The 25,041-nt window shown below is 35.7% G+C and overlaps 1 protein-coding gene across 1 annotated transcript; it reads right to left on the bottom strand.

The window, feature by feature from the left end:
* Positions 1-71: 71 nt before the first annotated feature.
* Positions 72-23,778, bottom strand: ACTR10 (actin related protein 10). Its single transcript, XM_020876203.2, has 13 exons — positions 23,604-23,778; positions 21,146-21,218; positions 19,262-19,344; positions 17,588-17,696; positions 15,373-15,480; positions 13,512-13,579; positions 13,186-13,265; positions 9,124-9,159; positions 6,373-6,452; positions 6,222-6,295; positions 2,493-2,574; positions 1,409-1,610; positions 72-500 (listed from the first exon to the last, which is right to left on the bottom strand). Exons 1-13 carry the CDS (start codon positions 23,678-23,680, stop codon positions 319-321), a joined length of 1,254 nt encoding a protein of 417 aa, XP_020731862.1. The 5' UTR covers positions 23,681-23,778; the 3' UTR covers positions 72-318.
* Positions 23,779-25,041: the final 1,263 nt, after the last annotated feature.

Here is a 25,041-nt window from a genome sequence, read left to right as displayed (position 1 = left end):
TCCAGGAAGATTATGTGAATTATGGAGAGATGCCTTTCCTCTTTTTAAAAAATGAACTTGTAACAAATCTCCAAAATGAAACCACTTTAGTATATTTTATTGATATAAATACAACTAATTTCATATGCATCAGCTACCATTCTACCATTACACAAGAGAAGCCAGTCAAAATGATTAAATATTAATGTGTCAAGTAATTACAGAAATGCTTTCACTTCTACTAAAGTCGTCTCTAACAGCATTCTATATACTTTGTACAATTTGCTTCTAATTGATGAGATACTTGAAAAGAAGCAAAGTTGAATTTTAATCAAACTTTCACTTCTCAGTGGAAAATGCTCTCTTCATCAGAGGTGGCTGACTCTTCCCAACATCGAACATCATTTCTAAAGGTGGATTATTAAGAGAACACCAATCAGGTATACGGCCTGTCTGGTTATAATAATCCTTTGAGACTGAACGGCTCCCAAGTATGTCTTGCAGTGCTCCAAAAATAGCTCCTGTGTGGTTTAAAAAAAAAAAATTTATAGCTGATATGAAAACTTTTACTAGGAAATTTTATGTACATACATATCCACTTCATTATATGACAAGAGAGAATGGGTAAAATTCAGTAAAGCATATTCACAGTCTACAGATAAATTCCAGTTAAGCTGTTCTATATCCTATATTTTGAAAAACAGGGTAAGCCAAAACTCTTGTGTTGAAAATAACTTAAATGGCCTAAACTAGATTATAGTGAAAATGATTAAGTGTTACTATGTTTAAATGCAGGTAGAGGGAACTCCCTGGTGGTCCAGTGGCTAAGACTCTGCACTCCTGATACAGGGGGGCTGGGTTCGATCCCTGGTCAGGGAACTAGTTCCCACATGCCACAACTAAGATTCTATGCAGCCAAATAAATAAAAATAAATGCTTTTTAAAAAATAAATAAATGCAGGTAGAGTAAGGTGGAAATATTTTCAACTCTACACAAAATAAATAATAATCTTAGTTTTCTTAGCCAAAACTCTATACATGGGATGACTTTAATTGGAGAGAAGTTAATTTTAAAAAAATCAAAGTGCAAATGCCAAGAGAAAATAGATAACATAATTCTTAAAATTAATAATTTAAGGAAAAATAAATGGTCAAAGAAAATTGATTAATTAGTTGTTCTATTAGTTAACTAAGTAGGCAATTTCTAATAACAAATCATCTATAACCATTAGTAATGTCATTCAAGAACTAATTACTATATAATCATTATTTTAAAAAATGAAATTCCTGGGAATTCCCTGGTGGTCTAGTGGTGAGGACTCTTCACTTACACTTTTGGGGGTCTGGGTTCAATTCCCAGTCAGGCAAGTAAGATTCTGCAAGCTGCAAGGTAAGGCCAGAACAAACAAACAAAAAAAAAAATTCTTACCTCCCAGCCATGCTACACAATTAGCCTTTGCAGGTGGAGTATGAATCCGGAATGTCTTGGTGGCAAGAGTTTTTTTATATTTTGGTTTTTCTACCAAATACCTTATTTCTGCAAGTAGTCTGTGAAGGAAACCTGGCAACATAGACGTGCCACCTATGACTACCAAATTCTCTGCTAGCTGCTTCCTGGTGTCTATTGGGCACTATGAGTAAAAAGAAAAAAAAAAAAAAAGAATTAACTTTAACCGTATAAATAGTACCTGATTGAATTTAAGAAAATATACAGATTATTAGGTGATCATTTGTATCACAAAAAAGGGTCACAGCAAGGTTTCTTTAACAAGGGATTTTTTCATGTGACAAATATACCAGTATGATAATATCACCATGTACTTAAATAAATCCTTAAAGATTTAAAAAGCTAATAGTGTAGAAATTTAAATTCCAGAGGGCATATAGTAGTAATATGGGAGTATTCTCATTTTCAGGGTAGAATGTCTGAGTCGAGCAAATATCATAATAAGAAATAACTTTTCATGGAAACCTAATTTTTTGAAGGTACTATTTCCATGATATCCAGAGTCAGCTGTCAAGAGGTAAGATAACATTCTTGGAAAAATTGTTTCACAACAGTTCTCTCTAAGCATCAGGAATGTTAAAGTCCTTCACTGATATTATGACTTTCAAAAAAGTCCCCAAGTGGAGTAGGAAAAGTAGATAATATCTCCCAAAGTATTTTATAGGAGTTTATGGCTCCACAGTCATTACATAAAAGAGCCATATATACCCTGTGGAATGAAAAACTTAGTACTACACAAACATGCATGTGAAGAAAACTACTAAATACAAAATAAAAATCTTGTATTGTCATCATAGAAAAGAATGCATAGTACATCTATAGCACAAACTACCCTGCATGTGAAATGCTGTCGTTACCATATCTCAGTGCTAAAGTAAAACTCAGTAAAATTTCACATAAAAGATAAAAAATGTAACCAATGGCTAAAATTAAAAATACAAATTTTTAAAAATTCTTTATAAAGGACTGTAGTCATAAAAAGAAACCATTTACAAAATAAAAATACCTGCATAAGGGAATCCAATATTAAAGTGGCAACTGATTTCTCTTCATTATCTTGCTCAAAAAGGATTTCCACAACAGAATCTCTAATGAGATTAAGGACACAGAGTGTTTTGTTGGCATTACATAACACAACACAGTACGATAGGTCTACAGACATATTTTTAAGTACTATGTGAATGTAGAGTAATGATTAGAACACAAGGTGTCTGCATTTGTAAATGAGAAGAATAACAGTATTAGTCTCACAGGTGTTGCAATAAAGATTCAATGACTTACTAGAACAGTGCCTGGCACATACTAAGTACGCCCTAAGTACTAGCTATAACTATCGCTATGTATAGATTTTTGGGGCTTCCCAGGGGCCCAAACAGTAGAGTCTGCCTGCAATGCAGGAGCCCCCAGTTCAATCCCTGGGTTCAGAAGAGCCACAGAAGGGAATGGCAACCTACACCAGTACCCTTGCCTGGAGAATTCCATGGACAGAGGAGCCTGGAAGTCTATATAGTCCATGGGGTGGCAGAGTTGAACATGACTGAGCAACTGTCACACACATGTACAGATGTACATATATATTGTCCACCTTAAACCTAATAACAAAAAAGGAGTGCAAGTCTGTAAAAGTTAATGGAATTCAACAAACAGATCAATAGTGATACAACAGATTTAAAAACAAACAAGACCTTACCCCACCCAGCCAAAAGTATTTCTTTGTTGGTAAAAACAATACGTGGCAAAGATGACTAGTTGCCTAATAAAATACTCATTTTCCTGTTCGTTCTCAAATTAAAAGAACTCTATTTTTGGTAGCACAAGGAAAATCTTTGTTGTGATGGAGTAGTTCTCTACCTTGACTGTGGTGGTGGCAAATGCAGAAACCTACACATGATAAAATCACAGAACAATATATACACATTGCACCAATGTTAATTTACTGTTTTAATATTGTACTATGGTTATATAAGATGTATCCATTGGGAGAAACTTTGAGGAGTTACATGGGACCTATCTATATTACCTCTGCAACTTCCTGTGAATCTATAATTATTTAAAAATTTAAAAAAAGATAAAACTCCATTTTAAGCTGGATACAAAGGCCCTTCCCAGTTGAAATAATTTAACAGCCTCTCTTGCAGCAGAATATAGCTAAGCACCAGACAATGAGATGGAGCCAAAAGTGGTACATGGGACTGGTAGACAGTCTCCTGTACAAGGAGAGAAAGCACTTTTCTTTCCCTCCCTAGGACTGCATGCTTGGAAAACACATGTAGCAGCTAACTCCGGCAACCACCCTGGAACCCAAGAACAAGGGCTATGCCCCCAAAGATGAGAGGTGGAAGGAAACTCGGGTCCCTGCTGGCAATTTTTATACCATCCTTGGAGTATCTACCTCTGAACTTCTTTTAAGGGAGAGACAAATTCTATCATGTTGAAGCCAGTATTTTCAGGTTTGTGTATCTGGTAACCAAACTGAACCCTCACCAATGCAATACAAAACTACACATATAAATATATTAAAATAAAATTTAGACCATACTATGCATACTACTTTAAAGTTTTCTGAATCTTTTTCAAAACATAAAATTCTCTTCCTGATATTCAACATACTTGCTAACTGTCCATTTCATGAGCACAGGATGCTGAGGCCCAAGTATGCTGAATACTCATTCACTCATAGTTAGCCACTTGCCTCTAGGCCTGTACACTTTTGCTTCTACCAGTTGAGCTGAATACTTACAAAGCATCAGTTTTCTTTTTCCAAATCTTTGTCCGTTAATGTGATATTGAAAAGACATAATTTTACAAGTAGCACTTAAGCAATGCGGGCTTCCCAGGTGGCTCAGTGGTAAAGAATTCACATGCCAATGCAAAGACACAAGTTCTCTCCCTGGTCAGGAAGACCCCCTGGAGAAGGAAATGACAACCCACTCCAGTATTCTTGCTGGGAAACTGCACAGACAGAGGAGCCTGGTGGGTTACAGTCCATGGGGCCACAGAGAGTCGGACACAACTGGGTGACTGAGCATGCACAGCCTTAGGCAATGAAATGGGAGGGTAGAAAATAAACACTTATTTTCTTCATTTCTTATTCTGGGCTCCAGTAAACAATCAGGAGAAATTTTAAAACAGTAAATAAGTGAATATAATTTAAATAAGAGGTAAAATGATAAAAAGTTACTATCAAATAGTATTACACTGTCACTTTTTTGTTTCCCCAATCTACTATATTTAATATCTGTATGTTTATGTTCATCTTTTAGTATCTCAAACTCTATGCTAATTATCTCAAAATCTTAACAGGATCTTCCATATTTATGTAATTCTCTTCTGTGCATTTTCTGATCTAATATTTTACAGATGAAACTTTTATAATACAAATTTCATATAGCTTGGGTATAAACAAAAGTTACACTGTTAACCAATATAATTATGCAAGTCCTTGGCAACTTACATTGCATCATCAGATTGAAAAATGAATAATAAAAAGGTGAATTACTAACTGGTCCTAAAGATTCAGTATCTTTAGAAGAATGCATTCTAACTAGACAGTATTTTAAAACAGGAATCAGCAAACTATGGCCTGCAAGTCAAATCCAGTCACTATATGTTTTTGCAAATAAAGTTTTATTGGAATGCAAGTCATGCTCACTCATTTATATACTTCCTAGATCTCCTGGAGGAGGAAATGGCAATCCACTCCAGTATTCTTGCCTGGAAAGTCATTAGGAGGAGCCAAGTGGGCTACAGTCCATAGGGTCGCACAGAATTGGACGTGACTGAAAACACACACACACACACACACACACACACACACACACACGCTGATTCTGCACTCCAACTGTAGAGTGGAGTAGTGGCAACAGAGACTATACGGCCCACAAAGCCTTAGGTATTGAGCATTTGGTCCCTTATAGAAAAAGTCCGAGGGCTCTCCTGCTGGCTCAGTGCTAAAGAACCTGCCTGTCAATGTAGGAGACGCCAGTTTGATCCCTGGCCCAGGAAGGTTCCATGTGCTTCAGGGCAGCTAAGCCTATGCACCAACTGCTGAGCCTGTGCACTAGAGGCTGGAAGCCACAAACGCCAAGCCTGTGTATCACAACTGCTGCCGTCGATGCGCCCTAGAACTTGTGCTCTGCAACAAGAGAAGCTATCGCAGTGAGGACACTACACCTAGAGAGCAGCCCTCACGCACTGCAACTAGGGAAAAGCCCGCACAGCGACGAAGACTCAGTCAGAAATAAATGAAATTATCTTTTTCTAAAAGTTTGATGAATCCTGTTTTAAAGTATCATACTTTATCCTCCAACTCAAAGAATGGCTAATTCTGAATTACTCTGAAGAACAGAAAAAAAAATTTTAAGTTTTAAAAAGTTGAATAACAAAAACAATGATAAAGTGTGTTAGTCACTCAGTTGTGTCTGACTCTTTTGCAACCCCACTGACTGTAGCTGGCCAGGCTCCTCTGTCCATGGGATTTTCCAGGCAAGAATAATGGAGTGAGTTGCCATTTCTTTTTCCAGGGGATCTTCCTGATCCAGGAATCGAACCTGGGTCTCCTGCATTGCAGGCAGATGCTTTACCATCTGAGCTACCATGGAAGCCCCAATGATGAATGATGAAGCTTAATGAAAAACACATAATTAGTAAATTAATAATACTAAAGGCTTAAAAAATATTAAAGCCATAAATTTATTTTAGTTCATTATTTCGCTTGTAAAAATTAAGGTCTAACCTGATTGATCCAAGGACATGTAAAATCTTCTCTCCATCTAATGGGTAGTCAACATTTGGGGGTGGTGAGGGACGCTGAAATATAGATATCACAAGCATAAGTATATAAAGTACAAACTGCAAAAAGAATATACATTTCTTTTTCAGCTTACCTCAGTGTTCCCATCAATATTAAATTTTGCTGCCTGGATATTCAGTCCACGCTTCAGATCACTAACAAAGCAAGTGCGCACTTAAAAGAAAAGGAGACATCATTATGGTTTGTGATTGAGTCAATGTCCCAGTTAAAACAATTCTACTCAAGTAAACATGTTAATCATCTGTTCTTTCCAATTTTATAAACTAGCTCTGTCTTTAGTTAGCTTACAATTTATTCACATCTAAAAAGCTTTTCATTCACCACAGAATCATAAGACATGTTCCATGTTCCTGCCACAGAGCCACATTAAAAGAAGTTTTGGTTGGTCAGAACACAAAGCTAAATTTTGGCCTTAGCTGCAGTAACACTCATTAGTTCATGGTTTTTTTCTCCCTCTTTGCACACTACATCACCTTCTTTTTTTCATTTTGAATATTTATTCTTTTAAATATTATTTCTGTTGCAAAGTACCTTTTACAATTAAGTGGCTTCAAATTACTTTCATAAATAGGTAAAAAATAAAAAATTTTTTCAAGTAGGGACAAAACTGACATTGAGAGGAAGAAATCTAATGATTTGGTTACTTACTTACAAAACATGTTGACATAAACATTATATTGTACAGAATTCTCTACATTTACTAATTCAAAATATACTTGTTAATAATCTAAACTATGCTAAGGACCTACTGTATAGCACAAGGAACTATATTCAATATCTTGTAATACCCTATAATGGAAAAGATTCTGAAAAAGAAGATGCACAACTGGGGACTTCCCTGGCAATCCAGTGGTTAAAACTCTATGCTCCCAATGCATGAGGCACATGTTTGATCCCTAGTCAGGGAACTAAGATCCCACATACATCAGGGTGTGGCAAAAAAAGAAGAAAAGAGAAAGAATATATATAACAGAATCAGTCTGCTGTTCCCTGAGATACTGTAAGTCAACTATACTTTAATTTTTTTAAAAAAGGAATTTACGATATGCTAATATGTTAGACAGTAAGCTAGGTGCTCAAGTTACAACTTTAAGTCTTCATTAACTATTTAAGAAATGTAAATACTCAGATCCTCAACATCTTACATACTTAGCATATGAAGGTGTTCTTCTTTAAGGAAACTAAATTCACTGAATTAAAAATCTGAGAACAGATAAATTACACTTAAGGATTTTAAAATAATTGAAAAAAACTTAGGTATTACATAGTGACATAGTAAGTACGTGAGAGTAAGCGTACATACTGCATATTTGTTTTTAATTTAATGGGTTTCTACTACACATATTTTCCAGCAACATGCTTTTTCCCTTCATATATTATTGATACCCTTCCAAATCAATATATCTATCTCCTCCTTTTTAAAAGTTATATGGGTCCCACCTGGGGTACTCAATAAATAAACAAAAAGCCATACGGTAATCCGTATGATGAAGGCATCAAATTTCATTCAACATTCCCTCTTGCATAGGGTGCATATTTTTCAATTTTTATAAATATGCCAGAGTGCCTTCCAAAAAGGTTAGTTTTCAATTCTTACTAATAGCAATATATTAATTTTCCCATAATCTCACAAACACTAAATGTCTGTCTTTCAAATTTTTGCCAATCTGATGTTTGCCTGGCTAATGGAAACTTCTTTTCACAAGTTGGAAGCTATATGGAAAGAAATATTCCAAGAAGTTATCAACTGTTACAGTATGGAGAATAGGACTAGAAGAATGGAAGAGAAACTATTCATTTCACTTGAGATATTTCTTCTATTATTTGAGCTTCTGCAAAAAGAATGAATGACTGAAATTTTATAATAACTGAAGAGGTTTTAGATAATTATGCCACGTAAGTAAGCAACATAATGAAGAACAAGATCCATTTTGCAGCCCTAGCTCTCACCTTACCTATTGTGTGACAATGAACAAATCATTTACTATCTCAGGGACACAGTTGTACCAGAATATCTCCAGGTCCCATTTAATTCTAAAATTCATTATTGTCTAATTCTCTATTAAATATTCTAGAGTATTAATTTTACATGACACTTTTAGTAATGAAGAACATTACAGTTTAACTGATTTCCTGAAATGTATTCATTTCCATGAAATGAAATGTTATCAGTGAATCAAGATACCAGAAAACTCAATTTAAACATTATCATAAAAATATACTCTAGCAAAGGAGGAGTATTAATAATGTATCTTATTAAAGTGAATCTAATATACTTTACCAATTGCAGAATTTCTGAAGTCAGTAAAATGACTTTTTTAACATCATAAAAATGCATTTAAAATACTAAAGTATAAAAAAGAAAATGCTAAACAACATAAAATGAGTGGCTTTCATAAGCAGTATAATTGTTAATTCATACTGTGAAAAACAGTAATTCCCTAGTAACTCTGTACAGTCTATCACTGAGAAGTTTTTTTAATAGTGCATTAAAAGTAATGCCAAAAGGTAATTCTCAGGAAGTCCAGTGGTTAGAACTCTGCATTCTCATGGACAAGGGCCTGGGTTCAATCCCTCGTCAGGGAACTAGGATCCCACAAGCTGGTGGTGTTGCCAAATTTAAAAAAATAATAATACCAAAAGCTACCACAAATCTGAAGAAAAACCAAAATTTTATATACATTATTCCACAGCATATATGTTAAGTAGTTCTAGGTTACTGCATTATAAATTTAATACATTTTGTATCTGTATAAATACTTAGAAACATGCCCTCCAAATGAATACTTAATGATGAAAGGGGAAAAAAAGGAACTTAGCTTACCTTTAATGTCCTCCAAGATACCTTCTGGAATTGAACCTAAAACAAAAATTTTATTGACAACTATAGAACTTTAATAAGCAGAAACAGTCTATTAAATTGCACTCACATTTCCATTTTCCATTTCAGCAAACTATTAAAAAGCACTATAATTTTTTTTTTTACTATAGTTTTTTTTAAAAGACAAATAGAAAAACCAGGTTTCCTTTTAGGGAAGAAACGTCAGCATTCAAAGTCAAGCCAAAGCACAAAAGTTGAAGCCCGCTGCACACAAGGTACTAAAGAAGGTGACTGATACTCATATGTTTGACTTAAAAAAAAGACCTTAAAAATACAGCAGAATAAATGGCACTGGCTAGGAACTGACCAAGGAAATCTTTCCTACCACAAAAAGATTTGCTGGTTATCTTGTGTTAAAGTACTTAGAAGAAATAGTAAACAGCTCATTTAAAAATCAGCTACCTACTTTTCTTTTACAAAAAGTGAAGTTTCAAGTTTTCTTATCTTTCCTATGATAATGAATGTCAGTGAGTGACATACTAACTAAATACATATTTGTAAAAAGGATCATGCATAGACAATTTTTTTCTTCAAGGTAAACGTGACATTTTAAAAATGAGTGAGAAAGTACCTATTATATAGATTTCTTTGAAATTTTAGAAAGATTTTAAAAGATAATGTTTGGATATGTTATCATTGCTATGTAATTTTGTTGCCAATAAATTGAGTTTTCCAAGTCAGATTCAAAAATTTAGAATCTTTGAAACTCAGAATTTTTAACTCATTATTAAATATGTAAAAAGTCTCATTAATTTGTAAGAACAAATTATTTATGTCAAGGAAGACAGAAATTTATAGCTATAAAAGGAATCATGATTTAGTAAGGGTAATCATGTACGTCTTCCATCTGGAGCTACATATCTTGTCAGTTACTGAAACTGAAAGAATTACAATTAAAAACCACATCTTTAAGATGTTAAGCCATAATCTTAAAAAAATTAATAAATTATTTAATCACACTTTTTTTGAGAGGTAGCAAAAAAACTTACCATTAGTAAATATGACCTTGGAATTATTATTTTACCTTTATTATATGGTCCTTTCCAAATTCTTTTGTGTTTCATAATATAGTAATGATATACATAAACTTTTAAACCTGGCTATATACAGATGAGAAAAATATAACTGGATTACAAAGAAAGTACAAATTTAAGAATAAGTGCTAAAAACTGTAACATTTTACATGTGCTAAACTCTCTCTAGGAATATTCAAATGAATTCCAACATGTGCCAAAGACATTTGGTAATGTGAAAAAGTTTTCTCTAGGCAACATGGAAGGCAAGCTTGAAAATAAAAGGCTTATTTTAGTTAGGAGCAGATGCTGGCTTTGGGAAGGAGCTTCTCAAGCTTAGCGGTTTAATCACAGCCATTTAAACGCTGCAAATGAAGCATTCACTGGCTCTGGCTTTGAAAAGCCATTATTTAAATTTCAGCTATTTTAGAAAAATAAGTATAATATTTTACATATAATTTACTTTCAACTACACTTTTCAAATCAATGTATTTAGTCTTTGTAAGTTTTAAGTTAGTATATTCATTCTTTTTTGAGCAAGGTTCTAAATACTAAATAAAGAAGTCACTTAAGGATATCCAAGTATATGTAGGACTTAGATCTAATATTTGCCAAAACCATGACAAGAGATATTTAAAATATATTTGCATTTCTGAGCCTAAGTGGAAAGTAAAAGTGTTAGTCACACGGTTTTGTCTAACTCTCTGCAATCCCATGGACCATAGCCCGCCAGGCTCCTGTGTCCATGATTCTCCAGGTGGAGTGATTCTCCGTACTGGCGTGGACAGCCACGCCCTTCTCCAGGGGAGCTTCCTGACCCAGAAGAAACCCGAGTCTTCTACATTGCAGGCGGACTCTTCACTGTGTAAGCCAGCAGAGGAGCCTCCCTTCCAAGTGAACCCTTCAGCAAACAGGGATGTGATTTAACTCCTCAACTACTGGGAATATATGGCTAACTATGACAGGCAAGATTTGGGGGCATATGAAAAGGAAAGATTAGAATCAGACTTCAAAACAGCTGGTTAAGAAAAGGGTGTCTAATCTAGATGTCCATCAACAGATGAATGGATAAAGCAGCTGTGGTACATATATACAACGGAATGTTGCTCAATCATAAAAAAGAACGAATCTGAGTCAGTTCTAGAGAGCTAGATGAACCTAGAGCCTATGATTCAGAATGAAGGGAGTCAAAAAGAGAGAAATACCACATATTAATGTGTATATACATGGAATCTAGAAAAATGGTATTGATGAACTTATTTGCACAGCAGCAATGGAGATGCAGACATAGAGAAGAGACTTGTAGATACAGCAGTGGAAGGAGAGGGTGGGACAAGCTGAGAAGTAGCATTGATACAGATACATCACCGAATGTAAAATAGACAGCCAGTGGGAATTTGCTGGATGACACAGGGAGTTCAAATCCGGTGCTCTGTGACAACCTAGAGGGGTGGGATGGGGTGTGGGCAGGAGAAAGGTTCCAGAAAGAAGGAAAATATGTATATCCATGGCTGATTCCTGGTGATGTATGGCAGAAACCAACACAGCACTGTAAAGCAATTATCCTCCAATTAAAGATTTTAAAAAAAAAAAAAACAGTGTCTAAGAACACACAGTTCAGAATTTTCAGGAAATGTCAAAGTCAATTTTAATGAAGACTTTTATTAAAAATATCTTGGGGGATATCTTCCCTCAAGTATCTTCCCTGGTATCCAGTGGTTAAGACTCTGTGCTTTCACTGCAGGGGGATGGGTTCGTGGCCTTGGTTGGGGAACTAAGATTCCACATGCCGTGAACCAAAAAGAAAAAAATCTTGGGATGCTACACTAAACTACACTAAAGCAGTAACAAAGTTTATCTGAAATGGATAAATAATAATCTGATCTACAGAATAAAGAATGCTATTATCTTAACTATCTAAAGAACAACAGGAAACAATTTATGTAAGGATAAAAGTCTTAACAACCTGCTCTACTCTTTCCAACATTTATTCAATGTCCAGGCACTTGAAAAATAAATAGATGGGGATTCTCAAAGGCTATTGACAGAAAAAGTTAAAATGTACTATAATTAATACTGCGACGGTGTAACAGAGAGGGGAGAGATCAAAGCTCAAATAGGTAAAGAAAAACATTCCAGGTAAAGAAACAGTATAAATGAAGGCACAGGGTTATGGAAGAACAATGATGATTATAGCCTGGAAGAGGTATGAAATTTACTGCAGCTGAAATAAGGTGCAGAAGGTTGAGTTTAGTAGTTAAAGCTAAAGCTAAGTTTAAGTTAAAAAGTAGAATAAAGTTGGATTGTGAAGAAACATGTGCATCAAACCGATAATTTGGATTTTAACCTGTGGGGATCAGCAAAAATTCTCAAGCAAAAGAACAATGTAATCAAATTAATTCTGTGAAAGTTATCCCTTGCAAGAGTATGAAGCAGAGTAAATGGGGACAATGAGTAGGCTCCAAGAAAGAAGCAATGAGGACCTAGTTTACAATGTCTTTGTTTCAAATGTTCTGTGCTATGGAGGACAGAAAAAAAAAAGAGAGACAAAAACCAGATTTCTGAGGGAGAATTGAAAGGATTGATACACTAGTTTCCTAAAATGTGAGCTCAGGAAGAAATTATCTAACAATGATTTGTTAGAATGAATTTAGGGGAAGAGATAATGTGTTTACTTTTAGAAGCCTTAAGTTTGAGATGCCTAGAGGCATGTATAGTTTCTATCTAAAATGAGCTGAAAATATGAAGTTTAGAACAAGGGTCAGGCTCAGTGATACAGTTAAGAATCAACAGCATACAGATGTAGCTAAAGTTATGGAAATGATTAAAATTTAACTACTAGATCTGGTGATTAACAACAGCTCAATAATGACCTTGTAATTGGAGCCAGGACATCAGAGTGATGTGAGAAAATAAGAATAAGTATGCAATGTGGGGGGAAAAAAATTGAGTTGAATGAAAACCACTCTTAAATAGATTAAAATGATTTTACCCATCACAGAGGGAAGGCTCTGTTCTTTAGCAGCACCTGTGTCAACAGTACATTGTTCCAACAGTTGAGTTTCCAACTCCCTGAAGATGAAAAAAAAAGTTACTGTAATTAAAATATTGCAATTGATATCCTTTTCCTATTTAATACTTTTACTTCATAACAGAACATGATGCTTTAAATAAAAGTGGTTTTACCCTTAAAAGATGAATATACTCACTGTCAAAAAATTAGCATCTTTTTGTTGTTGTTATTTTTTGTTTTTTATTTCTTTAACATCTGCTTTTTTGGCACAGGTGAAGCAATGTGCTAAATGCCAAGAAACTTACTTGTGAAGAGCTTTTCCTCCTAAGGGAAGTGCTCCCCAACAATTCAGTACTGGGATTCCTTCATATATCTATAAGGTAGTCAAGGATATTACTATTTGAGGAGGTAAAAATGTGTTTCCCTCACCTCTGCACTTCTACTCTACATCAGCTTGGCTGGCTAACTTCTTAAGGAGTTACAGAAAAATCAGAGAGCCTTTTTTTCTTCTCCAAAGAAAATAGCTAAACATGCACACACAAATACATGGTAAACAACAGACACACAGAGCTCATCTGTTACAGCTTGGGTGTCCAATGAAGTAGCCACCGTCCACATGTGGCTGCTGAGCACTTGAAATGTGGCTGGTGTGAACTAAGATACACTATAAGAATAAATTCCACAACAAATTTAGAAAACTGAGTAATAAAATAAAAAAACCTATAAAATATACCATTATAATTTAGTGTTAATTCTATACTTAAATGATAATTTTTAAATGTATTGGGCTAAATAAAATACACTATTAATTTCATCTCCTTCATTTGTATTTGTAAAATTTGTAGCTCTTAGAAAAATTTTAAATTATATATGTCTCACACTGTATTTTTTTTTTTTTTTTCACACACTGTATTTCTATTAGAGCTGAGAGGACAGTGAACAATATTGTACTATGGATTTGCTACCTCATTTTACATGTTGTTTTTTCCTGATGTTTTATAAAGAACATTATTTATGAAAAGCAAAAAGTCTATGGGTAGGAACACTGGCTTTGGAGACTAACACGGGTTTGTATCTTGGCTGTACATGTCTATTAACTTGGGTCAGCCACCTATCTCAACTTTCCACTTCTCAATATAATACTTTTTGTCACAGGGTTGTTATGAGACTTACACACAAAATACTTTCTATTTTAAAAAGCTACTGCCTAATTCAGTTCCTGAGCAGCTAATGATCCTTGATTTCCTTCCCATGATTACTTCTTCTAACAAACACACCACATACAGATCTCAAAATTCCAAGAGTTTTGCACTTATGTACTTCAAATTCCTTTTCAAATGTAGCAAATATCGACTCTAATGTTTGTAAGAAATATTTATACCTATATTGTACTTAAATTCATTTAATGACTGGGAACGGACCAGTTTATAGTCAGTAATTTCATTTTGAAACAGCTGAAATCACTAGGGAGTTCTTCCCAATGGCAAATGACACAAAAACTGTAGCCCTTACGGTGTGAGTTATGCGCCAGGTTCTACACTGAACACTTTACACAGGGTCCCACTCTAGTCACACAACGCCCCCTGAGGAGCAATTATTACAATTCCCATTTCACAGATGAGGAAACTGGGGCCAAGGGGAGACTAAGCCACCTGCCCAACATCACACAACTAGAAAGCTTAGCTGAGACTTAAACTTATATATTCGATTCCAAACCCCAAACTCATAAACCCTATGCCATACTGTCCCCATGATAGCCTCAGGAAATTGAGAGGAAAAAAAAAGGAATTTACTTTTCGACAGTGAGCCCTTCAGTTATTTTTAAGGCAGATCTCATGCTGCCATTAAGTTTTAATTTTTCTTGATTTAACTATCTCATTTGTTTACAATTACTCTTCATGTGACTTATCTTAAAACCTGACTATCCTATCCAACTTCTTTGATCCTAGATCTGATCTCTGGAGTGTATACTGGGATTAAGTCATAATGACAATTTCTACAGAAAGTACATTTAAATCTCAAAATCCCGTGAATTTTTTCCACATATGTCATATTTGTACATGATAATCCAAAATAGCTTGATGCAACAAAAACAACTTGTAGTAAGCCTAATTATTTCAAACTAGAGTAAAAACTGCAAAATTAGCTGGTTTACAAAAAAGATACAGGTAACACCAGGCTCTCCCTATATCCACAATCCAGGACCATGGCAGAGTTTATCCCAAGGGTAAGAAGGGCCATCAGATGACTTGGAGCAAGCAAGACAGACGGAACCTAGAACAGCAAAACCAGAGCGAAAGTCAGAAGCTGAGGTGTGTCCCTCACATTTCAGATATATTTGAAAAAATTCATAATTATGATTCTTATTCAACCATTCTATAGCACTAAATAACTAACTGATTTACTTGAATTCATACAGAATCAAAATATACTGTAATACATAAAAACATTCTTTAAGTTCTATAAGTTGTTTCATTTTGAAATAACAATTATAAAGCATTTCTATTAATTCAGTTCTTTCTCTTTTGGAAGAAAAACTGAACACAATGAAACTGGAAACAAGAAAATGCTAAATTTAAAAAATAAAGAAATGTCTTTATCATCATTTTTTCTTTTTTTTTGCCCAGCCTGTGCACATGGGATGTGTGAACAGGTTGTGTGAAGCACTAATTGATTTAATTTTAGTAATTTTTTTCTTGATTTCTTTTTTTAAATTAATTTATTTATTTTAGTTGGAGGCTTAACTATTTTACAATATTGTAGTGGTTTTTGCCTTACGTTGACATAAATCAGCCATGGGTGTACATGTGTTCCCCATCCTATTTCTCTCTATTTATACCAGATAAGAACACTAACATAAACACAACTCAAATGATGATAAAGACATCTCTTTTTTTTTTTAATTTAGCATTTTCTTTGAATGTATGTTTCTGGACCATCTCTTTATTGTTTTCAGTTTTTCCTCCAAAAGAGAAAGAACTGAGTTAATAGAAATGCTTTATAATTGTCATTTCAAAATGAAACCACTTATAGAACTTAAAGAATGTTTTTGTGTATTCAGTATATTTTGATTATGTGTGAATTTAAGTAAATCAGTTAATTCTTTATTTAGTGCTATAAAATGATTGAAATAGAAACAGAGAAAAAGAATTCTTGACTGTCCTTACTCTCAAAGTTTATAATATGAATCATATTTTTTAAATGTTATAATATAGTAGTTAAAAACAAAAGTGAAGAACTACAAAAATCCTTAGTTCTAAGTGACACTTTTCAGTGAAAATCTTGCCAAATCTAACACCCTAAATATGAGATAAATGTTCAATCAAAATATGGAAGTCCATCATAACCAAATGGCAAACAAAATAATGGATATATTTCCCTTGTCTAAGTACAGCAGGTATTCTGGTAATATACCAGGTAAGAACACAAACATAAACAAAACTCAAATGCTAAGTTCCAGTAAAAATACAGAAAATCATCTATTTTATTTAGATAAGAGCTGAAGTGACTTCTTATTATGTTTTGCATTCTCTCTACTGCAAACCGAATTCCTGATTTAGTGACATCAGTTAAGTACAGGAGGGTATGTAACCTGTTACTCTGTATCTGTCCTACTAAATTATAACTTAGAAAAATTAACTGCCTTTATCTCATAAATAAATTGTGATTTTTGATATATTTTGTGTTCAGCAGAATGTACGAAAATTACATTTACATGTGCTCAATTTCTTACATATTGTACACATTTTATACACTCTTGCTAAGAAACTTTAAATTTCCAAGGCAGAGATTTTTAAAATGTTAAATAATAAAGATTTTGGCCTACTATGAAATGTAATCATCTTATGTCATAATTTTGGTCTTTAAAATAATCTTACTTAACTCATATAAAATGATAGTTATGAATAATATCACTAATATCAAGATCTAAGAGTCATTCCTGGCATTGTCCACTTGCTCTATGGGAAGCATTATCTGAATACTTCATTTAATAGGAATTTAAAGCCTATGAAATGAAAATGAAAGAGCTGGAAAATTTAGAACAGTCAGCATACCTAAAAAATGAAAACTAGAGAGACCTGGAAGAAAAACATCATAAACTTCACCAAAGAAATTTTCACTTCAGGAGAAAAAAAACCAACCCAAAACTTAAAACCTATAGTAAAATAAGTAAGAGAAAGAGCAATAAATAAGAATCTTCAATTATCCGATTATCTATGTATTAGACAAAATGCTAATTATGCATGAAATAACTATACAAAGAAAACAGATGGTCAGTTTATTTTGTCATCCAATTCCTCTTTTCAACGAAGGAAATAAAATGAGGACCTTTTAGTTTAAGCTTTGAGTACCTACTAAAAACAACATAAAAAACAGGTACCTCAAAATACTTGAAAAGAACACGAGTGAGTGTCTCTCTGAAGTGGGAAGGACATAATACAGACTCGATAACCACGACTCTGCGGTCTCTGGGATTCACCAATAGATGCCTGAAAAGTAATATTTTTAACAGTTTAAAAGTTTGTATTTTTGCACATAATGCAATTTGTTAAGGTTAAAGAAACTGTACCACTTCACTTAAGAAGCTTTATAACAATAAGACATCTTCATTTTATGATCCACGAAAGACAATGTTTATCACTGAATATTTTCATGTTATAAAATTTTTAATTCAATTTTTAAAGGTTATTTTCCATTTACAGTTATTACAGAATATTGGCTATATTCCCTATGGTGTACAGCACAGCCTTGAGCCCATCATACACCCAGAAGTTTGTGCCTCCAACTTCCTACCCCATCTGGCCCCACTGATAACCTTTAGTTTGTTCTCCTTGTCTTGTGAGTCTGCTTCTTTTTTGTTACATTCACTAGTTTGTTGTATGTTTTAGATTCCACAAAGAAGTGATAACATACAATGTTTGTCTTTCTGTCTGACTTGCTTCACCTTGCATGTGTCAGTCACTCAGTCATGTCCGACTCTACGAGACCCCATTCGCTATAGCCCCCCAGGCTCCTTTGTCCATGGAATCCTCCAGCCAAGAACACTGGAGTGGGCAGCCATTCCCTCCTCCAGGGGATCCTCTTGACCCAAGGATCAAACCCAGGTTTCCTGCATTGCATCTGAGCCACCAGGGAAGCCCTCACTTCGCATTATGCCGTTCAAATCCATCCATATTGCTACAAATAGAAAAATTTCATTCTTTTTTATGGCTGAGAAGTATTTCATTGTATACATCAATATATATGCCACAGAAAGACAACATTTTTGATCTCTTATTATACGCCATGCACTGTGTCAGGAAATTTACATCTATTTATTCATTTATCTCAGATAACAAAAACAACAACCTATTATGAATACTAACTTGAGTAATTAAAAAGATGTTTCTTTTTTTAAGCTACAAAAGTAGCATACACTCACAAGACTCCAAATATTATAGAACTTTATAACTTGGAAAGGACAAAAATACCTTATACCTCTTCTAACCAGAAACTATTACTAACAGCAGTTTGAATATTTTCATTACTGTGTTTTGTCATTTAGTCACTAAGTCGTGTCTGACCCTCGCAACCCCATGGTCTGTAGCCTTCCAGGATCTTCTATCCATGCGATTTCCAAGGCAAGAATACTGGAGTGGGTTGCCATTTCCTTCTCCATCATTACTGTGCATGTATATGTATATATTTTAACAGAAATATTCATCCCATAGATGCTGTTCTACGAGACTTTAATTAACAATATCTAAGACATTTCTGTATCAGTACATATGGATATAAAACTTTTTTGACAATACAGTGTTTCACTATATGGATCTATTAATACAGTAATTAAATTATCCAATTCCCTTTGCTAATGGACATAGTATTTCCTTATGCTTGCCAGTTTTCTAGTCTTCAAACATGCTTCTGAAAAGATTGGAAATGAAAAAGTTAAAATGGCAATTGGAAATTAACCTTTTCTTTTACATTAGAAATAATATGACCAAATATCACTATTATAGGCTCTAGAAAAAGCTGGAGGAAAGGGGGCAAGGAAAACACAATTGCATTTTACCTGAAATACAGTATATGGATGAATTCCTTTAGGTAGGAATATAGTTCTTCTGTGTTGATGTTATATTGTACAACTTTGATAGGCTATAAAAAATTAAAATGATTTATTAATTTACAGTAATAAAATAAGCTCAAATTAAACATGCTTATTTATTTTACAAATGAATTTTCTGGTAATAAATCAAAAGCAATTTGTATTTAGAATAGATGCACATATTTAAAATAGATTAATCACTTAAATTAGAAATCTTTAAGAACTGGTATGTCCAAGATGACAAAACATTTTGGTTTACAGAATAAGTCTGTACACACAGTGAGTAAAGCTCATTACATTTTTCTTTCATCTGGCATTATTTTGGCATCATCAGTAAAAAGCAGCATCAATTAAAAAGCATCAAAGCCTTCATCAAATACTCCAGACTTGGTTCAGTTCCTGTTATTTAGTCTCAAAGCACTGACACTTGTCTTTTTGTAGTATCACTCCACTTGATATATTCTCTTTTAGTTGATATAGGGACAGTCTCAAAGTAAATCAGCTCATAAATATGTGCGGTAGAATAAAAACATGCACCATTAGCAATAAAGCAAACACTACCAAACCAGGGTGCTAAGTCACTGCTAATACATCACAAGGCCTCCATTCACTGCATCCTGCTCCAACTTGTGCTTTTATGAAAACAAATAGGCTCATATTTGTTAATAAGAGAATAATGTCTATATAATAAGGAAGGTTGTACAGTTCACATTAGGCAAGAGGAGCTGAAATGATAATAGCAGAGTTATAACCTTCATGAAGGTAAAGAAAGTCATCAACTCAGTGGTCACAGAAATGGGAATTCTTTCAGATTTATTTTTAAAAAGTTTAAATGATCCAGTGTACCAGGGGCTACCATACCAGAGTGAACCCTTTCAAGACCTTTTATTGGGCTGCATTTTTTCCTGGTCCCACCTTAACAAGAGGCTCAGAGCTCACTTCTGTATCTTCATTGTCTCAGCATCCATCAACCAAGTTTCAACTATTTCATTTTATTTTAAATATCCCCAAGAGAGCCTTCAGCTCAGTTGCATCTTAAAGTTATTCCAATTTTTTCCTGAGGTATTAATTTTTGTTTTTGCTAGGGCTCGGATTACAAAGTTACACGAGTTTTAAATTATCTGCTCCAACCCTATTTTTCCCCAAAACCTGTCTTTGTTTGCAATCAAGGAGAGGTTTTTCAGGAATGCAAATATGGAGTTATGGTAGAAATATCTGTATGTGATTTTAACAAGCAAATCTTACGGCATGCAAAATTATTTTTTATTGTTCTACAATTTCTAACCTGCAAAATTAACTTTGGCAAGAAAGTTTCTTTTAAAAATTGTGTTTTTCACAGGTCCTTTGAATTACAGATAAAGAAATGAGAATCTGGCTCATATTTTTGAACAAGGTAAGAATAAAATGATTCTATAATTACATTACAAAGCTCATGCAATTATTTTACTAAGTTTAAAAACTTTCTCTTAATGTTATAGAATTACATTTATATCCAAGCTGTACAGAAAAAGCAAATCTATAGAGACAGAAACAACATCCATGGTGGCGTGGAAATGAGGATCAACTATAAACAGACATTAGAAATCTTATTAGAATGATAAAAATGTTCTAAAACTAAACTGTGATGATGGCTGCGTAACTTGATATATTTACCAAAAATCACTGAATCGCATGTTTAAAGTAGGTGAATTTTATGGCATGCAAAATTAAACCTAAATAATCAAAAAAGTTTTCTTGGGTTATAGTCTAAGCTATACATTTAGCACTGTTCTAATCAATCTTATTTGAAGTCACATTTAAAAATATTTTACAGTACAGCATTTATTTTGCTAATTTGTTAAAAAAAAATACCTTAGGCATGCCAGCTTTTTTAATCACACTGGGAATTATACATCTTGGACCAGTTTCTCCAGCAAATCCACACCTGCAAATAAAATAGAAAATTGATACATTCAACTATTATAACATTCTTTCTATTTATTTGTCACAGAAACAAGGTTTTTCTGTATTTTTTTCAAAGCAGTGGTCACAAAAACATCTAGAAACATCTCTGATGTATTCAAAGGGGCAAAAAAACTAGGGAAAAGTCAATAATTGCCGTGTCCTACTCTTTGCAACCCCATGGACATCCATGGAATTCTCTAGGCCAGAATACTGGAGTGAGTAGCTTTTCCCTTCTCCAGGAGACTTTCCCAACTCAGGGATCGAACCCAGGTCTGCGGTATTGTAGGTGGATTCTTTACCAGTTGAGCCACACAGGAAGACCTAGAATACTGGAGTGGTAACCTATCCCTTCTCCAGCAGACCTTCTCGACCCAAGAATTGAACCGGGGCCTCCTGCATTGCAGGCAGATTCTTTACCAACTGAGCTATCAGGGAAGCATATTCATAAATAAACTAAAGGTATAAAAATAAAATCACTTTGAATTAGTACTAGTGAAATAAATCAGTGTATTATTTGATGGTAGCATTTACTTTTCAGTTTTTAATTTTATTTGAATTTTAGGTAACATGAGTCTGAACTCCAGTTTCTGATTTCATTCCTATAGTTCATGTTACTTATAATTCCATTATTCTAATATTATTAATTTCCATACTGAAGTTTCCTTTGGTCTATTTTTAAAACTATGCATATCTGACATAATTATAATCACACTGTTCATATAACATGAATTCATAAAATAAGCTTCTGCCCAAACTATTAGTTTTCACCGCCATCATTCTTTTAATTGCATAAAATATTTCATCCTTTTTTAAAAAAAAAAACTTTCCTTTTTTGACTATTTCAGCATTTCCATTTCTGTTTCCCATAAAAACAAAACTTTGCTAAAAATACTATTAAAAACGATTACCATGTAAGTTCAGTCTCAGTATTATCTCTTTTTGTCCTGTCTGGTTTTCAGTACTCATCTCCTCCTATTCCCAAATAGCTTTCTCCATCTTCTTTTAGTTACACCCCCATGTTTACCTGTATCAGTGCTCCTCAAACTCCAGGATGTAACCCACTGGCTGGATGCATAAACCCATCTCATCACCTTCCTGTTGTCTTTGTCAATAACCATCCTCCTATATACTAGCATTCCACTTCTCATTTCCACACTACACCTAAAATAATTATCTTTGGGTGTCAGCCTCAAGGTACTTACTATGCTATTAAAACAAACCTTTAAAATAAATTTAACAATGCATATGTCGGAAGATCTTGCATAGAACAGTAAAAGAATATCATGAACCAAGAACTATGTTTAATTCAATTATGGAGCACCTGATGTCCAATTCTTTCTGGTTTTTTGGGTTTTTTTGGCCATGGTTGGTAGTTTATGGGATCTTAGTTTCCCAACCAGAGATTCAACCCAGGCCCTTGGCAGTGAAAGCACCAAGAACTAACCACTGGACCGCCAGGGAGTTTCCTCCAATTTCTTAAACAGGCTCTTCTGACCACTTGCTCAACAAATACTTATTAAACACACACTGTATGTCAGGCACTATTCAGGAACATACAAATTTTTTTCAAATAGTTTCCATTACATATATGCAATTCTGGCTGTCACGTTCCTTTTTTCTTGAGAACAGTGCAAGGGTTCTCAACCTGGACTCCACAAACCACTGCGATGGTCCACCAAGCCCTGAAATTGTATTTTAAGGTTTGTGTATTTGTGGCTTTCTTTCGGCCATCAATAGGATTTATATCATCCAAAAGGTTGAGAATCACTAATCTAGTGTTTACAAACTGCCTTTTAAAATACGGTGCATTTCCTAATCTAAAAGATGTAGGGAGGGAGGGGGGGACAACAAAGGATCTCTAGTATCTTAAGGGTTTCAGATCGTTACGCATTTGTCTTCCTAATTCGACGTCCCACTCTTGGGAAGCAATATACATTTGAATTTCCAGCACCAATAGCATCTCTGTTCAATAAAAGTTTAATAATGAAGGCCGTCATCAAGCATTACAGTTCGGCTGCCACCTTCCTAAGGAGATAAAACTAGGATAAGAGGGGCCTAGGTCATCGCTGTCATCCCCTGCATACAGATGACCCCAAAGGGTCCGTTCAGTTTGGGGGTGACGACAGGGGCGGCAGTGAAGGCAATTCTCTCGAAGCCTCTTGGGCCTCTCTGGGAGTCAGAACCAGACCGCCTACCGGATCCCCGGGATTCGCACCGCCCACGGTGCAGGTAACAGGGGCCGTGATTTAAGAAGGTCCCGGGGGCGAAGCGGAGGCTTAAACAGCCGTCCCCGAGACTGCGGTGAGGACCGGGGCTGGGCCTGGGGCTCGGCTACCCGCCCTCCCTTCCGGACGCGGCCACTCACTTGGTAAAAGCCTCTCCCAGGTCTATCACGACCGCCGTTTTCTCCCCGCCGCTTCCCAGACCCTCGTACAGCGGCATGGTAGCGAACAGGCCGGTAAGCAGCCGGAGACCCACCGACCCGGCAGCCGACAGATCTCGGCGCTCGGGGGGCGGGGCCGGGGGACGGCGAGCGGGCGGCGGCGCCGGCGGGGACCTCGCGTGGGCGCGGCGCACGGGGTCCGGGCTGTCCCTGGCTGTGCCTCACTCCGCGTCGGTCCTGAACCCTCGCAGGCGCCCGCGTCCTGGGCACTAGGGAGCTACGGGTGCATGCGGCCGCCGTTCCGGACACAGGTGGGGTGGGGCGTGGGAAACACCAAGGGCCGAGGTGGCCAGGCGCGCCGGGCGCCCCTGGCTGGGGCGGAGCCAAGCCCGGGTCCTTCCCTCCGGACCGCCCCCTGGGGTAAGGGTTTTAGGAGCGCTTTTGTGGCTTAGGTCTCAGAACGCGTCTGTTGCCGATCTCTCTCAGACAAGACATGACCCCAAAAGCTTTGATTCATGCCGTCTGGGGACAAATTTTGCTGTGCCAGGTGTTTTGTCTATCATTTATTCTTCGCGAGAAACACAGAAAGTTGGTTACCTCCTTGCCTGTTCGAACCTCCGAATGTTCCCAGTACCCCCATCTAAAGCCAGGATTGGCCCTCAAGACTCTGATTTCAAACCCTGTGCTACGTATCCCTTAGGGAAGAACAAGTAAAGACAAATTTCTATTTGGTAGTCATTCGGCTGAAAGTTAATTTTAATCTTAAAAAACAATAGCATCTACAATACTACCGAGGGGGTTTAATGGAAGGAACATTGAACCAAGGGTCCTGTTTAAAATTGAGAAAAGTTAGTGAACGATCTTTCTGTGCCCACGCATGCTAAGTAGCTTCAGTCGTGTTCGACTCTGCAGCGTTATGAACTGTAGCCCCCCAGGCTCCTCTGTCCATGGGATTCTCCAGGCAAGAATGCTTCAGTGGGTTGCCATTTCTTTCTCCAGGGGATCTTCCTGACCGAGGGATCAGACCCGGGTCTTTTATGTCTCCTCCCTTGACCTGGGAATTCTTTACCACTAGCGCCACCTGGGAAGCCTCTGTGCCAATATGAATACACAATAGAAAGTCTATGATATGGACTAGTAACTTTGTCATTTCACAGCTCTTTTCTTTCTCCTGAAATTGCCCATGAAAACTGGAGTCAGTGGTGTAGGTTGCTGCCTTGTCTCTCTGACTATAGAAAGAGAAATTATCTGTCTTCTATTTTTCCCCAGTGTGTCTTTCTTACTGTAGATGCCTGAGCCTGTCTACTGAGGGATACGTTCTTTCTATAAGAGTGCATAAGCTTGTCCAGTGTGACCGTAGAATTCACTAATCAGTGGTCTTCCTGAAAGTGAGTTGCTAGAGGTAAGAGGATGTAGTTGG

Source organism: Odocoileus virginianus, chromosome 6 (genome assembly GCF_023699985.2).
Source record: "Odocoileus virginianus isolate 20LAN1187 ecotype Illinois chromosome 6, Ovbor_1.2, whole genome shotgun sequence".
NCBI lineage: Eukaryota > Metazoa > Chordata > Mammalia > Artiodactyla > Cervidae > Odocoileus > Odocoileus virginianus.
Note: the sequence above shows the minus strand (reverse complement) of the source record. Positions and strands in the feature narration are given on the sequence as shown.

What these genes read in the sequence shown, in the direction of transcription:
- ACTR10 (XM_020876203.2), bottom strand. Translation starts at nt 23,680, where the DNA reads ATGCCGCTGTACGAGGGTCTGGGAAGCGGCGGGGAGAAAACGGCGGTC. An exon ending in GGAGGAAAAGCTCTTCACAA is followed by an intron (nt 13,266 to 13,511) that starts GTAAGTTTCTTG and finishes TTTCATCTTCAG; the next exon opens with GGAGTTGGAAACTCAACTGT. An exon ending in TATCTTGGAGGACATTAAAG is followed by an intron (nt 6,453 to 9,123) that starts GTAAGCTAAGTT and finishes TTTTCTTTTAAG; the next exon opens with TGCGCACTTGCTTTGTTAGT.